The sequence below is a fragment of the Jaculus jaculus genome, chromosome 1 (assembly GCF_020740685.1).
Source record: "Jaculus jaculus isolate mJacJac1 chromosome 1, mJacJac1.mat.Y.cur, whole genome shotgun sequence".
Classification (NCBI taxonomy): domain Eukaryota; kingdom Metazoa; phylum Chordata; class Mammalia; order Rodentia; family Dipodidae; genus Jaculus; species Jaculus jaculus.
Window position 1 is genome coordinate 274,740,321 of NC_059102.1, and position 16,498 is coordinate 274,756,818.

At 39.1% G+C, this 16,498-nt stretch overlaps 1 protein-coding gene across 3 annotated transcripts in view; it reads right to left on the bottom strand.

Moving 5' to 3' along the window:
- Positions 1–783: 783 nt before the first annotated feature.
- Positions 784–16,498, bottom strand: part of Ap1g1 (adaptor related protein complex 1 subunit gamma 1) — a 122,170-nt gene continuing 106,455 nt past the window's right edge. For all 3 annotated transcript variants that reach the window (XM_004659555.3, XM_045146608.1, XM_045146601.1), the window contains 4 exons: positions 12,849–12,956; positions 12,563–12,723; positions 7,139–7,237; positions 784–4,907 (listed from right to left, as the gene is read on the bottom strand). In XM_004659555.3, coding sequence (XP_004659612.1) covers positions 4,806–4,907; positions 7,139–7,237; positions 12,563–12,723; positions 12,849–12,956 — 470 coding nt within the window. In that variant the 3' untranslated portion in view covers positions 784–4,805. The remainder of the gene's footprint in view (positions 4,908–7,138; positions 7,238–12,562; positions 12,724–12,848; positions 12,957–16,498) is intronic.

Below are 16,498 nucleotides of genomic sequence, written 5' to 3' on the forward strand. Positions count from 1 at the left end.
TAATAGAAGAGAAACTCTTACAGTGATTAAAATTAATTTGGTCTCTCTGGATTGAACTTCAAATCTAAGTACAGTTATTTACACTGTTAAGTAGATACTTGGTACGTTTCTAGCTACATTTTTCAATTGTAGCTTTTATATTTTCATGTAATTATATGTAGCTAAATTTAATAACAGAAACAAAGATCAATTTTACCTAAGCCATTTAGAAAGCAATTTTAAAGAAATGCTTATCAAGCAGTGCCAAAGGGTACTTCTGCATAAACCAGATAAATGCCAAGGCATACAGCCTTCTGCTTTTTAATCCTGAGACTATCATATCCTAGCCTTTCCCAATTAAGGGACTGTCAGGGACCAGCAAAGTAATTGAAAGCCTAAAGCTTTCGACCTACAAGGAAAAAAAAAATCCACATAAAACAAGCCATGAAATGCAAATCATTTTGGATGGTTAAGGCCTTCTTCTTTTAAACCAGATATTCTCAAATAATTCACAGAACTGCCCCCCTCCCCCGCACACACAAACCCCTTATAATTAAGACTCTATGCTGGCCCTCTGTGGAGAAGATAAACATGAAAAATGATCATATTACAGTTAAACTACCCACTTGTTCTTAATTCTTTCACTGTCCATTATGACATCTACAAGTTGTTTTAATTGTTCAGTTTCCTCTCTGGGTAATATTTCTGTCTAAAAGGAATATTACCAGGCAAGTTTAGCTCAAAGCTCTGGGTTAAGAATTCATACAGGCTTCTAATTCATGTGTAAGAAAACAAGGAAACAAATTTTAAATCATTGAGTATTGACTTTTTTATTATTAGTCACTGTTCATAATTTGTTTCAACCAAAAGACAATACACACAGCAGAGTTCTAATGCATCCCATGTAAATGTTTACATCCATTTTATTCCTCACTCGCCTCTAAGACTTATCATTTCATTTTAATTTTTACATCTCAAAAATATGTCTGCAATAATTAGAACTTCATAAGCTGTCCCACTTGGAAACAACCTTTTGATAATTTTACAGTAAAGAAGATGTGATGGGGCTTAATGAAAATGTAACTTACAACATTGTGAAAGAAAAAGGACTTTACAGGAACACGGTGGAAGTTCACAAAGGAAAGAGTCAGAAGCTCTTTCCCATGAGGACCCTAAATAAAAACAAAAACAAGACACACAAAGCACAAATGCAGGCTCTCTTTTTAAAAAATCTTGAATGCTCCATCTTGAAGCCAGAATTAGCCTTGTACAAGTTCATGAAGCAACCACTCAAGCTGCTTCAGGCTGCGTCAGCATTTTCTTCTGTGTAAGTGTTCCAGGATCTGGGAATGGAACCTTCTCCAAGGGACCCACGCACTGCTATTGCTTGAAAAAGAGTTCATTTCCAGTTCGACCAGCAGCCCCACCCTCCTGAGCCAAAGCTAGTCAAAAGTGTTTTAAACATCAGAACTTTCTGAGCAATTTTCTCTTCAATGATCCTCCCCACGTCCAAACCAAACACAGGGACATATACAACCCTCCCAACCATAAAGTTTGTAAATATGCACTTTCTGTTAACTCTCAGTTTAGGACACTGTAGTTAAAATACATTCACTAGAAGAAAAAAAAAAAACACATTCAAACTCTTTCCTCTAGTTCTCATGGCCCAAACATTTCAATGTAAAAAATAAAAATATTGAACCTCAACAGCAGTATGCCCTAACTTTCAACTTCTAGGACATAGAAAGCATGTTATGTATTAGATGGAAATATTAGTGCTGGACAGTTTTAAAACTATTTTCATATATGAGAGAGACAGGAAGTTGTTACAAACATCTTGTAATAGAGGAAGAGGAAGGAATCTCTGAAATGTTACACTGAGGAATGTTTCTTTAAGTGAAAAAGACCTTAAAATTAACAAATGAGCACTATATAATAAGCAGAAAACTTCCATGACAATCTAAACCATCTCAAGGTAACAGCACCAAAGCATTGTGGGAGAAGCTTCTCAGGCAGAACCCCCTACAAATTTCTGAAATTACTTAAATGAATTCTCCCTTAGGATGACTTTGGGAAGGCAGAGAAGGATGGGATCAAAGCTACTCTCAAAGAGGAGGTACAAGCACATGTGAAATTGTCCAAGTAAGTGAGGCTCACTGTTTATCACCCTGGGGTTATTTAATGGCCACAGAAAATACTTTCTTCACATTGGCTCTGGAATTGCACAATCCTTCCAAATTTGCTCTCCCTTGAATGGTTACACTTGGAAAAGAAATCACTGAAATGTGCAAGTATTCACAAAAATGAGATGTCACCTTTTAGCTGCAAGGCGAAGTAAGTGGAGAACTAATGCTGATCCTAGAAACTAAGGCACGCTGAAGCTTTCAAAGATCCATGTATTTGAAACTGTCTTCACAACCATCAGTATCCTAGGCAGTTAGTTACCTGGCTGCTAGTCCTTTAGTCTCTGGAGTCAATCCATACTCTACACAGCACCCTTTGTGTTAAGGCCATGATATTTTATTCCTTCTCAATACAGCCATGGATGATCATAAACTCTACCTCAAAACTCAGATCACCCGTGTGGAGGCTTTGTCAGCAGAGATCTTTTCCAGCTCCATCAGCTAGCACTGTCTTTTGGCTTGGTCTTGAGCAAATTTCTTCAGATTCAACTCAGTTAAAAAAAAAAAACAAAACAAAAAACTGAGCTGGTTACCTACAAATGTAAGGGAGAAAATAAAGCCTCCACACAAAAAGGAATGTTAAGACAAATTCTATTCAAGAAATCCACCAACATAACATTAAACCTATCATGTTTCACAGCATTAAATATCTATCCAATGAAATCAGTCTGCAAGAAACTTTTAAAGGATGTTTTTCATTGCACAGGTAAAGCAGTTGTCTGAAGTATGCACTAGTCCACACTTACTTTGTTGAAAACAGGAGATAATATCCTGCTCTTAACCCAACCAATCATTTACTCAGCAGAGTAAGTTTCAGGAAATCTTGCTCTTAAAAGACCATTAAGACCAGAAACTTTCCCTTTTGGAGCCTTTAGTTTAACTCCAGTTTGCCAAATGTTAGGAATAGTCTAGCATCTGATACAGAGCTAGGTTTGACAAGACACTGAAGATTTTAAGTAAAGGCATGGTGAAATGGAGCAGGGAGTAAAGGATATTTGTATCAAGGTTTAAAACTGAAGCCAAAGTAGTCATTATACTGTACAATACAGTAACAATTGCAAACATTTTAAAAGCAAGGTGGGCCCCACTTTTTCTTTCTTCTGCAGTATATTAGACATGGTGCCTGTATACTTGAACGTACATAGTACATTCAACATGTACCACAGAACAGTCACCTTCACCTCATTCCAGCAACTCAATGTTAAGGTTTGGTAACGCAAGGGTCCTTTCTAAAAAGCACTCGGCACTCTCACTAGTTTAAAAGCTCAAATCTTTAATGCAGATATTCATGAGATTGATTCCTTTCAAAAGACCAGTTTCTCAGACTCAATAAAGGATATCCCTACTCTATGGTGACCATAAGACTTCCTCTAACATAAGGGACAAGGAAGCTACAAGGCTTCATTTCAACACCATAAAGTACAATATAGGAAAGACTTCTTTAACCGTGTGGTCTTTATTTCAGTGCCAGTGTTACAGATACAACACAAATATTCCAGTTAGAAGAAGGAATTCAAACGGAATGCCAAGGTCCAAGCCAGGCTCAGGAACTAAAAAATGAAGTTTGGAGTAATGGAAAAAATGACTCCAATATGCTCCAGGATGAATCTGATGCTGTCTTCCTAGGGGCATAGGTATTTTGCTAAGGAGTCTGCTTCTTGAAATAGTGAATTCATCTTTCCACCTCATTCATTTACCACAGTGCAAATAGTGAGTGACAGGCTTGGGAGAAACTTTCAAATTTGTAGTGGGAATAGGGTCATTAATAACTAGTAATGATGTAATGTATCTTTTAGAAGGTGTCCACTTTGCACTTTAAGGGAAATTGACTTTGAAAATCAGAATTCATGACTACAGCTAAAGGATGGAGAGAAGGGGAGCTGGAAGAGCCTTGGAAGTTTCTATTACAAATAGAGCACCATATCCTTCATGCCAAATCTCAACAAAAGTTCTTATTAACTGTATCTGTCCAGTGTTTACAAATAACCTCTCAAGGTCTAACCAGTTTTTGATAACAAACATACATACATATGTGTGTCTGTGTGTATACAGCAATGCACAGAAAAGGCTACCAGGAGCTTAACGCCTCTTTCAAACATTGGTAGAACCAGCAGAAAAAGGCAGGGCTTCCTAATGTCCATTGTTACATTTCCATTCCAAATGCCAGATATAAAAGGCGCCTTAAGATGGTAACCCAGCTGGTGAGGAATAAATACCCCACCTTGCCCAGTCCACAGATATACAACAGTAGAAAGAAGGGGCCACTCTTGGCTGCAGAGACAGAATGAGTGTTTTCTTGCCAAGAATTCTAGTCCTCTCCTCCAGAACAGCTGCTACTGCCTCAGGGGCCCAGGGAATGTTGATTCTGGCTGCAAACATGGGAGGGATGAAGTGCGGAAAAGGGAGAAGAGGAGGAAGAGTGCAAAGTAGCCTCCAGAAGCAGCCAGGCTCAACAACGAAGGAGAGGACATTAGTCTTTAACGATGCTTCAAGGTCAGCAATAACTTCAGGAAAATCCTCCTCAACAGTTCTCTTCAGCTCTTCATGCCCATGGTACAGTTGGGGGGACTTGCCAGCAATCACAACCTCCTTCCCAGAGTTCCTTTGATTGAGTGGGATAAGAATGAGAATGGTGCTGGACCCTCATTGCCAGGACTGAGGGGGAAAGTTGTTCACCTCTGCTAGATCTTGCATTGCTGAGCCCTTGTGATTATATGTGAGCTTGATCCGCATTCGCAGCTGTTGCTACAGAAGGAAAAAGATAACCAGAAATTAATACATTGAAACAAAATCTCCCAGTCTCCCAGAGTCCATAAATACATTTTAGGGGGAGGAGAGCTAGTCCTGAACCCTTGGTTCAGTTGATTCTCCTAGCTATTTCTGGGACTATAGACACATGCCACCATGCATGGATACATACACACACACATACACACACACTTTTTTTCTTTTCTTTCTCCAACTCCCCTCAACCCAAGGTAAGGTTTCACTCTAGCCCAGGCTAACCTGGATCTTACTCTGTAGTTCCAAGCTGGCCTTGAACTCACAGCAGTCCTCCTATCTCAGCCTCCTGAGTGGAGTGCTGGTATTAAAGGTATGTGCTTACCACAAATGGCCACAAATAATCTTAGAGGTCAGTAAATTAATTCAAAGAAATACTGTCTATTAACACTGATACACAGGCAAACAACCACCACCAAAACCACCTGTTGCCCTAGCCAAGGCTACTATCATGCTAAGAAATAGAGGAAGCACATCCATAGAATACATGGTAGGCCTCAGACATGCATTACAAAAGGACTGACTGGGGGGGCAAAGAGATGGCTCAGCATCTAAAGGCACTTGTCTGCAAAACCTACTAGACCAGGTTCAATTCCCCAGTACCCACATTTGCAGTGGCCAGGGGCCCTGAAGTGCCCATTTTTTTCTCAGCACCCCCCCCCCCGCACAAACACACACACACTCATATTCCCTCTCCCTTTCCTCCCCACTCCCTGCTTTCAAATACATAAATAGCCAGGCATGGTGATTCATGCCTTTAATCCCAGCACTCAGGAGGCAGAGGTAAGAGAATCTCCATAAATTCAAGGCCACCCTGAGACTACACAGTGAATTCCAGGTCAGCCTAGTCTAGAGCGAGAGCCTATCTTAAAAAAAAAAAAAAAAAGAAAATACAGAAATAAATAAATAATAATAATAAAAAAAAGGACTAACTGGGAACAGAGCAAAAAAATTCAATTCTTGCATCTAAGACCCTAGAAAGATGAGATAAGCATATTTTCTTATGTTCTATATTCAGATATACTGCTTTGTTTGCAAACCCTATAGTAAATGTGAACTTTTTTATTTCCACAAGAAAAAAAAAACCTCACAGGTAACAGTAGGAATTTTAAAAAATGTTTTATTTATTTACTTATTTGAAAGAGACATTGGGGGTGTGGGGCAAACAGAGAGAGAATGGATACACCAGGGCCTCAATCCACTGCAAACAAACTCCAGACACATGTGCCACCTTGTGCATCTGGCTTACATGGGTACTGGGGAATTGAACATGCATCCTTAAGCTTTGTAGGCAAGTGCCTTAACCACTAAGCAGTCTCTCCAGCCCAACAATAGTAGTTTAAAGAGAATATACTTATTAAATACAGTTTATGTGGGCTGGAGAAATGGCTTAGTGGTTAAGCACTTGCCTGAGAAGCCTAAGGACACCAGTTCGAGGCTCAATTCCCCAGTACCCACATTAGCCAGATGCACAGGGGAAACACGCATCTGGAGTTCATCTGCAGTAGCTAGAGGCCCTGGCGCACCCATTCTCCCCCTCCCCTTCTCTGTCACTCTCAAATAAATAAAAAATGAACACAAAAAAATAACAGTTTATATGGCAGATGTCAAATATTAATGCACTAAGAAAATTTTAACTCCAGGTATCAGATGACAAATTGGTGTGTGTACTAATGACATGATCAAAATAAAGCAAAGAAGAGTAGAAAGGCAGACTGTTAAAATGGAAATTGTATCATTTTCAGTCATTAATTTTTAAGTAAAATTAGTTTGTTTCTTTGAAAAGATACAGGGATATTACTGCTTGTTTACAAACTTATTTTCATTTGACTACATCACTTAACATGCCTCCAATTTTGATATCCATGCTTAATAATTTTAGCAGTAAATGTGGTATTTGGTTCAACAAATGATTTTACCTCAGATTTAAATTTTTGTTAAATCTTCAAAACTATACCTTTAGTTCCTCAAAATAGAGAATTTTTTAGCTGCATTTTAATAGGGTGTCACTAATCCAATTGATGTCCCTGTGCTTGATTTATCTTCTACCAAAGAAGAAGGAAGTTAGACCAGGCATTTTCTTAGATCTCTTCTCTAACTATGAGTCAGAAAAACCCAGAGAAACAAAATCAAAACTTGATTTTAGAAAAGGAGCTTATGCCATGCACAGAAACTGCTTTAAATGTGCTACTTACCTTCTGTGGGTTCAGAACTTTAATGACTTGTGTGATAGTCCCCGTATTAAATGCTGGAACAACGCTGCTGCTAGGAGACAGAAGCTGCAGCTGGAAAGTCTGCAGAGGAACAAAGGGCACTCTTCAGAAAAGTAACAGTGTTATGTCAGAGATGTCAACAAGTCAAAAGTTAAACCCCTAGCTGATGAGTTAAGTAAACAGGTTTATCCCAAGTTTTGGCCAGTATCTGTTTTCTAGATACCAGAAGTTCAGAGTAGGTGGGCTGAATGTCACTCATTGTATGTGTAAAAATCCACAGCTAGTTGGGACTTCAATTATGAAAACGAGCAATGAGCCACTCTCCTCTTTCTGACATAAGACTGTTTATCATATTATTTTTCAAAAGGCAACCAATTATTGTTCTGACAACTCTATTTAACAGCAACTGATGAACCTACACCAAGTAAAACTGAGTGCCTATGGCATAAAACAAAAGCCAGCAAGAAACCAAAAGAAAAACTTCCCAAAAATAATAAACCAACATAGTAGTCACCAACTATAGGCTTTTATGTTTATGTGTAATCAGGTGACTACTCCACAGACATTTGAACTTTTTGTTTTCTAAAGCCTGCCTAATGTGGAATGTGTCAAGGCCTCCCCCTATATGGGAGGTGAAGGAAAGGTTTAAAAGAGCCAGCTCATTAATATGTAAGTGGAACACACGCAGGATTGCTCCATGAGGGAAAAAACCCTAAGAAAAATTTCATGTAGAACCAGCCTGTACAGAAAATGACTAAGAAGAGCCAAGCACCATAATCTATTGAGTGTGGGTGAAAGTGCACTATCTACTAAGTAGCTACTCTATAGACCAAGACTTTAAAAATCTTTTTCTTCCTGAGCAAGAAAGAACTCTTGACTAAGTTCGATGTTAGGAAAGATTCAACCTCAAAGCATATGCTTATTATTTGGGTTCTTACTTATATAATTCTACTGTCAAGATAAACTTTGTGGGCTGGAAAGAAGGCTTAGAAGTTAAGGCGCTTGCCAGATGCACAAGGTGGCAAGTGGCTGGAGGTCATGGCACACCCATTCTCTCTCCCCTCAAGTAAATAAATAAAAATATTTTTTAAAAAGATAAAATTTTGTAAGCAAAAGTATTTTATTACTAATAGAGATCACTTAAGATACTAAAAATTGGGCTGGAAAGCACCTTAGCAGTTAAGGTGCTTGCCTGCAAAGCCAAAGGACCCAGGTTCAACTCCCTAGGACCCATGTAAGCCAGATGCACAAGGTAGCACATGCATTTGGAGTTCATTTGCAGTGGCTAGAGGCCCTAATGTCCCCAATATCCCTCTCACTCCCCCTCTCTCACTCCCAAATAAATAAATTAATTAATTAAATAAATTAAAAAAAAAAATCAAGTGTGGTGGCTCATGCCTTAATCCCAGCACTTGGAAGACAAAGGTAGGAGAAATGCTGTGAGTTCAAAGCTAACCAGAGACTACATAGTGAATTCCAGGTCAGCCTGAGCTAGAGACCCTACCTCAAAAAAAAAAAAAAAAAAAAAAGAAAAGAATAAATAAAACAAAAAGAAATAATAATAATAATAATAAAGTAAAAATATTAAAAAGATACTAAAAGTTACAATTCATGTTTTTTACTTTATTTTATTTTTGGTTTTTCAAGGTAGAGTCATACTCTAGCCCAGGCTGACTTGAAATTCACTCAGGAGTCTCAGGGTGGCCTCAAACTCATGATTATACTCCTAAATCGGCCTCCCAAGTGAATTGACATTATTATTTTGTGAACTACAGAACAGGCTGCCCACGAAACAAGATACTAAGTTTCTTTTTTCTGAAACATATCCAACATGGGGCCTTACACAATTATATGGGAGAGAGAAGTCATCAACGGTGGTAAACAGCAGTGGATATCGCAAGCTTGAAGATTGGTCAGCCAGACCAAATGTGCCAACTAGTGCAATAGTGGCATGTCTGTTATGGGGGAAACCAATGGCTCTCTACTTGGACTGGAGGCCTGCTCCACAGGAAGGAATACATGCCTGATACTGAAAACCTAGTTAAAATTTTATAGCAAGGGTAGTCAAGAGCCCTAAGGGAGTAACTACTGCTGGTATCTGGCTAAATTTATATCCACCAAACCGCCCTATAAGCACTTTTCTTAATGTTTATACCAGTATGTTAATGCTACTCTCACTTTTGGTTAGAGAAGCTTCAACTTCCAGATGGTCATGACCACTAGGATGACTCAGAAGTTATTAGTGATTCTTTAATTACTATTTCACATTACCACTTTAAAAATACCTGTATTATTCTGGTCTGAAAAACTATAAGCACAGAGTAGAAAATCAGCCACAACCACCAGAAAGCATCATCAATCTCCAAAAGCATGCTGTCTGAGGCCATACCTCAGGTCACTGCAAAGACAAAACTCACTTTTTCTAAGCCAACAGTAGACAAAGGATAGCCTAACACCTGGTTTTATAGATGAGATTTTATTGGAGAGCCATATTCATTCATTTATATATTGTCTTCAGAAATTTCTGTATGATACATAGTACTGAGTAGAAACACAGAAAAGATAGCTTAAAATAATTATTATCTGGGGCTGGAGAGATGGCTTAGCAGTGAAGCGCTTGTCTGTGAAGCCTAAGGACCCCAGTTTGAGGCTCGATTCCCCAGGGTCCATGTTAGCCAAATGCACAAGGGGGCGCACATATCTGGAGTTCATTTGCTATGGCTGGCAGCCCTGGTTCACCCATTCTCTCTCTATCTACCTCTTTCTCTCTCTCAAATAAATAAATAAAAATAAACAACTTTTTTAAAAATAATAATTATCTGGTTTCCCACCAGCAATAGATGATAAGACCCTATTTCTGAAGACTTCACATGCTTGGGCTGCAAGGTCACTGAGAAGTCTTGCTGGAGCTGAGCTGAAAATGTCCTTTGTATAAACCAGCTGACAGAAAAATGGAAAAAAAGCTATGCTGCATGCAATTCTATGGAAGAGAGAGACATTATCAATTGAGATAAACAACAGTGGGCACTGTAAGCTTTAAGTTGGGTCAGTCAGGCCAAATGAGCCAATGGGTGCAATAGTGGCATGTCTGTTATGGAGGAAACCAACCATTCTCTAATTGGACTGGAGACCCACCTCACGGGAGGGAATACATGCCTGATACTGAAAGCCTACAACAGGGGTAGTCATGAGCCCTAGGGGTGTAACAACTGCTGCTGTCTGGCTAAATGCATATATTATACTTACCAAACTGCCCAGTAAGTACTTCTCTTAATGTTCATACCCATATATTAACGCTACTCTCACTTTTGGTTAGAGAAGCTTCTCTTTTCAGATGGCAGGGACCTTGGGATTACTCAGAAGGCACTACACTGCTGAGCAGAAGTGACAGAGAAGTGCTCAACACTGAAACATCTCTATCACCTTCCAAGGCTCAGGGTCCATTGTGGAAGAGGCAGCAGAAAGAATGTAAGAGCCAAAGGAAAGGGTAGGACTCCTTTGTGCACTGTAAAATTCACTCTTCCAGATACAAAATGGCCTGGATATCCATGACCTTGCAGTTCCTGGTGCTACCTACACAAGACCATAATAGGAGAAAAAAAATGATGACATCAAAATAAAAGAGAGAAGGAAGGAAAGGGGGAGGTAATATGATGGAAAGTGGAGTTGTGAAAGGGAAAATGGGGGGGGGGTTATCATGGTTTATTGTCTATAATTATGGAAGTTGTCAATAATAAGAGAAAAAATTATCATCTGTCTTTTACAGAAAACCTTTGTATTCTACTCACTCTAAACTTTATTAGAAATTTTTCATTATTCAGAAATTAACACAACTAGATCGGAGAGATGGCTCAATGGTTAAAGGCACTTCCTTGCAAAGCCTGACAGCCTGAGTTCAATCCCCAGTACCCACATAAAGCCAGGTGTACAAAATGTGTCTGGAATTCATTTGCAATAGCAAGAGGCCCTGGAGTGCACACACTTACTCACTCTCTCTCTTTAGTATATAAATAAAAATATTTTTAAAAATAAAATGTAAGTTGGGTATGGTAGCACATACTTTTAATCACAGTACTCGGGAAGCAGAAGTAAGAGAAATGATGTGAGTTCTAGGCCAGCCTGAGACTACACAGTGAATTTCAGGTCAGCCAGGGAGTAGACTGAGACCCTACCGTGAATACAGCCCCCACAAAAGAAAAAGAAGGCATGGTGGCATACACCTTTAATCCCAGTACTCTGGAGGCAAAGGTAGGAGGATCGCTGTGAGTTCTGAATTGGCCTGAGACTACAAAATGGATTCCAGACCAGCCTAGAGCTAAAGTGAGATACTACCTTGAAAAGCCAAAAATAAAAATTAAAGAAAGTAGTTATTTCATTTTTCTTAGAGGAGAGAAAATTGGTGCACCAGGGCCCCAGCCACTGAAATCAAACTCCAGACACTTGCACCACATAGTGGGCATGTGCAAACTTGCATTGGCCTCACTTCTATGCATCTGGCTTATGTGAGATTTGGACAGTTGAACATGGGTCCTGAGGCTTTGCAGGCAAGTGCCTTAACTGCTAACCCATCTTAAATTAAGAGTTATGATCCAGGTGTGGTGACAGACACCTTTAATCCCACCACTTGGGAGGGGGAGGTAGGAGGACAGCCATAAGTTTGAGGCCACCTTGAGATGACATAGTGAATTCCAGGTCAGCCTGGGCTAGAGTGAGACCCTACCTTGAAAAACCAAAAAAATAAAAATAAATTAAGGGCTAGCATAAACAAAACCTCAATTCTCCAGAACTAACTGTCATTATATCAACAGTGAATTAAATGTTAATGAAAGAAGAACATTTCTCCCACTCAAGTATCAGGAGATGAAAATTTAAAAATTATAATGACTAGAATACCAAATAGTCCCTTATCCTTAGTTTACCTTTATAACCTGTATTAGATTTTGTGTTTTTAGATATAGTAATATATTACTGAACCTATATTCAATGCCCTTATCACTACCTAACCCTTGTAGGATTCTGTTCTACTATTACAATCTATAATTATTTTCTTAGAGATAAGAGACTTATTATGCAGCATAGCCCTGGCTGGCCTAGAAATCACTGCTGGACCAAGCTGCCTTGAACTGGTGTCAATCAACACAAGCTGTATCTCCCTCCCAAGTAGTAGGATTACAGGCATGTACCACAACGCCCAAGTGAATTTCCTTTTTTATCATAACCATGAGAGTATTTGTAACCAAGAAAAATTACTAAAACCAACATGCTTCAATTAAACATAATGGTTTTAATATTGTTAGCTTACACTAAATCTACAAATTTGATCTCTAAACATTAAAACATACTATCAAATGCATGAAACAAAATCAGCATATTATTAGTCAAAAGAGAAAGAAGACATTGTAGTACCTTTGGTACTGCAGCCTGGAAAACAAAGTCCGTCATGTCTAGCTCTGTACTATTAGAGGCTTGTATCGTTATCACTGTTACACTAGGGTTGGTGTTTGACCGTTCAAAGGTGAATTCTATCTTCAAGCCATTCTTACTGTATGCTGTGATGGAGGGGATACCTGGGAAAGTAAAGGAAGATCAGTCTTACTGGTGTCAGCATGATGCTTAAAGAATTACTTTCTTTCCTCAATAACCACCTCTCATTGCTCAGTGCTCCAGGTGATGATGGTAACAATAATTGTACCTGGAGCGATGTCATTGAAGAGTGGCTGTGATGAAAGCCCATCTAACAAAAAAGGGGGCTGGGATATCTGTGGCACTGAGGAAGGGGTAGGAGCAGCAGCTGGAGCACCTAGAAAACAAACAAACAAACAATGAAAAGCAAACTTCAGCCAACAGGGAAAAGTTCACCAATAAAACAGGATATTATGGTGATCTCAGGGTAAGAAAAGAATTCCTTAAATGACATGCAAAAACACAGACCAAATAGAGAAAAGAATTAAACAAGCAAATACTCTAACTTCTGGTCACTAAAAATTGTGACCCAAAAAAAGCAAGCAAGTAAACAAAAAAACAGAGAATGAGCACAGCAAGGAAAAATGTCTGCTATATAATTACAAATGGGTAGCTACTGTGAGTTACAAATATGTCCTTCTAAAAATCAGTAAGAAAAAATTGATGGTCCAGCTGGAGAGATGGCTTACTGGTTAAGGTGTTTGCAAAACTAAAGGACCCAAGTTCAATTCCCAAGGACCCACATAAGCCAGATGCACAAGGTGGCACATGCATCTGGAGTTCATTTATAGCAGTTGAAGGCCCTGTTGTGCCCATTCTCATTCTCTCTCTCTTCCCCACCTCAAATAATAAGTAAAAAGAAAAAATAATGATGGTAAAGATACATGAACAAGCAATTCATACAAGAGGCAACCCAAATGAAAAGGGAATCTTATAGAAAGGATGCTAGTGGCTGAGAGGATGGCTCAGTGGGTAAAATGCTTGTTATATACAAGCATGCAGACCTGAATTCAGATCCCCAGTAAAATGTAAAATACAAGCATGGTATCAAAAACTGGTAATCCCAGTGCTAGAAAGGTGAAGAGAGCATATCTTATGAGCTTGTTGGCTAGCTAGACTAAGTCAGTTAGTGAGCTTTAGGTTTACCAAGAGATCCTTTCTCAAAGAGTAAGGTAGAATGTGAGTGGGGAATAGAACTGACATCAATCTCTGGAGTCTATGCAAAAATGAACATGTGTACATACACACATATACAATATATCATACAACTGCAAAGTAATTCTATCATAGTAATGATTGAAATAGAATTTAAAACCATAGTGAGATGTCACTTCATATGTATCAAAATGGCAAAAAATGTCAATGTCTGACATTAACCATGGAGCATTTGGGCTTGGGGGGGGTGCACACAGGGGGTTGAAATGGAGTCTCATGTAACCTGGCTGGTCTTAAACTCAATCTACAGCTGAACATGATCATATAGCCTCCAACTCCTAAGTGCTGGGATCATAAGTTTACACTACCACACAAGACCATAATAATAGGAAGAAAGATCATGACATCAAAATAAAAGAGACTGATTGAGAGGGGAAGGGGATATGATGGAGAGTGAAGTTTCAAAGGGGAAAGTGGGGGGAGGGAGGGAATTACCATGGGATATTGTTTATAATTATGGAAGTTGTCAATAAAATAAACAAATGAGTGAGAAATGAAACAAGAGAGAAGACTCAGACACTACAGGAAAATAATAATTTTATAGGCCGTTTGAGGCATTCCATAAAAAGTCATAATTTGGAGGGGGGTGTTCTAGGTCACTCTTGGGAAACAGAGTTACAATGAAATGGTAGTCAGAGTCCAAAAAGAACCAGAGACAGTCTAGTTCTAACAAGAAAGTCTACAAAACAGAGGAAACCAATGGACAGAAAAGATCACCTACACGATGAGAAAAAGTCTTCACCAGCTATACATGCAACGGGGAATTAATAGACGCTCTAAAGATCTCCAAAAATTAAATACCAAAAAAAACTGTCCAATCAATAAACGGACTATTGGGTTGGATAGATAGTTTTTGAAGGAAGAAATACAAATTGCCAGCTGGGTATGGTGGCACACACCTTTAATCCCAGAAATTGGGAGGCAGAGGTAGGAGGATCCTCCTGAGTTCGAGGCCAGCCTGAGACTACATAGTGAGTTCTAGGTCAGCCTGAGCTAGAGTGAAACCCTATCTCGAAGGAAAAAAAAAAAAAAAAGACCAATTGCCAATAAATATTTGAAAACATGCTCAACATCTTTAGCCATCAAGAAAATGCAAATTAAACTACATTGAAGTTAAAAAGAAAAAGAAGCACCATATTGCAAAGACAAAATGACAGAAGAGTGAGTGCTCAGCATTGAAACATCTCTATCACACCTTCCAAGGTTCCGGATCCATTGCAGAAGAGGTGGCAAAAAGAATGTAAAAGCCAAAGGAAGGGTAGGACTCCTTACAATGCACCCTTCCAGACACAAAATGACCTGGATATCCATGATCTTGCAGTGCCTGGCACTACCTACACAAGACCATTATAATAGGAGGAAAAGATGATGACATCAAAATAAAAGACAGACTGATGGAGAGGGGAAGGAGATATGATAAAGAGTGAAATTGTTAGGGGAAAGGAGGGGAATCATCATAGTTTATTGTCTATATATATGGAAGTTATCAGTAATAAATTTTTTTTAAGTAACTGTAAAGTTCAGGAGTGACCAAGACCACGGAAACCACTCTGAGGCAAAGATGAAAGCTTTTATTCAGGAAAACACGAGCTGCCAGGACTGACTCTCAAAAGCAGAGCACAATCAACTTTGAGATTACAGATAGAAGGCTATATAGAGTTCTTTAGTTGGCAGAAGGTGTGGAAGGGGAAAGAACTCCTTTGTTCTTTACATTTCAAATAGCTAGGGTACAAGACCAGAGGAGTAACCAAGGGTCATGAGAGATAAGGGGACAGGAAACCTAGACCTGGGGCATTGTTAGGCTGGGTGGTTTCTTGAGGAATGTGGATGACCCACTTCCTTATATCTCTGTCCTGCTGAAACTCCATTTTGTCCTGACCTAACAGTAATGCCTAATAAGAATTCAAAAGAATGATTACGTATGTCCAACGAATCAAAAAAAAAACAAAAACAGAACCTGAAGAGATGGCTTAGTGGTTAAGGCACTTGCCTGCAAAGTCTGAGAAACCAGGTTTGATTTCCCAGGACCCATGTAAGCCACAAGATGCACAAGGTGGTGCATGTGTCTGGGGTTTGTTTGCAGTGACTGGAGGCCCTGAGCATCCATTCTATCTATCTGCTTCTGTCTCTCTCAAATAAATAAATAAAATATTTTTTAAAAAGAAGAAAAACAAACACCTCAAGGAATCTCAAGAGAACACAGGAAACCAACTTAATGGAATGAGGACAATGCAAGGCAGAAGTAAGGAAACAGAAATAATGAAACAGGGCTAGAGCGGCGGCTTAGCAGTTAAGGCGTTTGTCTGCAAAGCCAAAGGACCCAGGTTTGATCCCCCACGACCCATGTTAGCCAGATGCACAAGGGAGCGCACATGTCTGCAGTGACTAGAGGCCTTGGTGTGCCCATTATGTCTCTCTATGCCAAATAAATAAAATATTTTTACAAAAAAGAATGAGACACTAATAAGAAATACTAGAAATTGGCTTAGCAATTAAGGCACTAGCCTGCAAAACCAAAGGACACAGGTTCAATTCCCCAGGACCCAAGTAAGCCAGATGCACAAGATGGCACATGTGTTCTGAATTCATTTGCTGCAGCTGGAGGCCCTAGCATGGCCATTCTCCAACCCCCCTCTCAAGTAAATTAATTTTTTAAATTGTTTA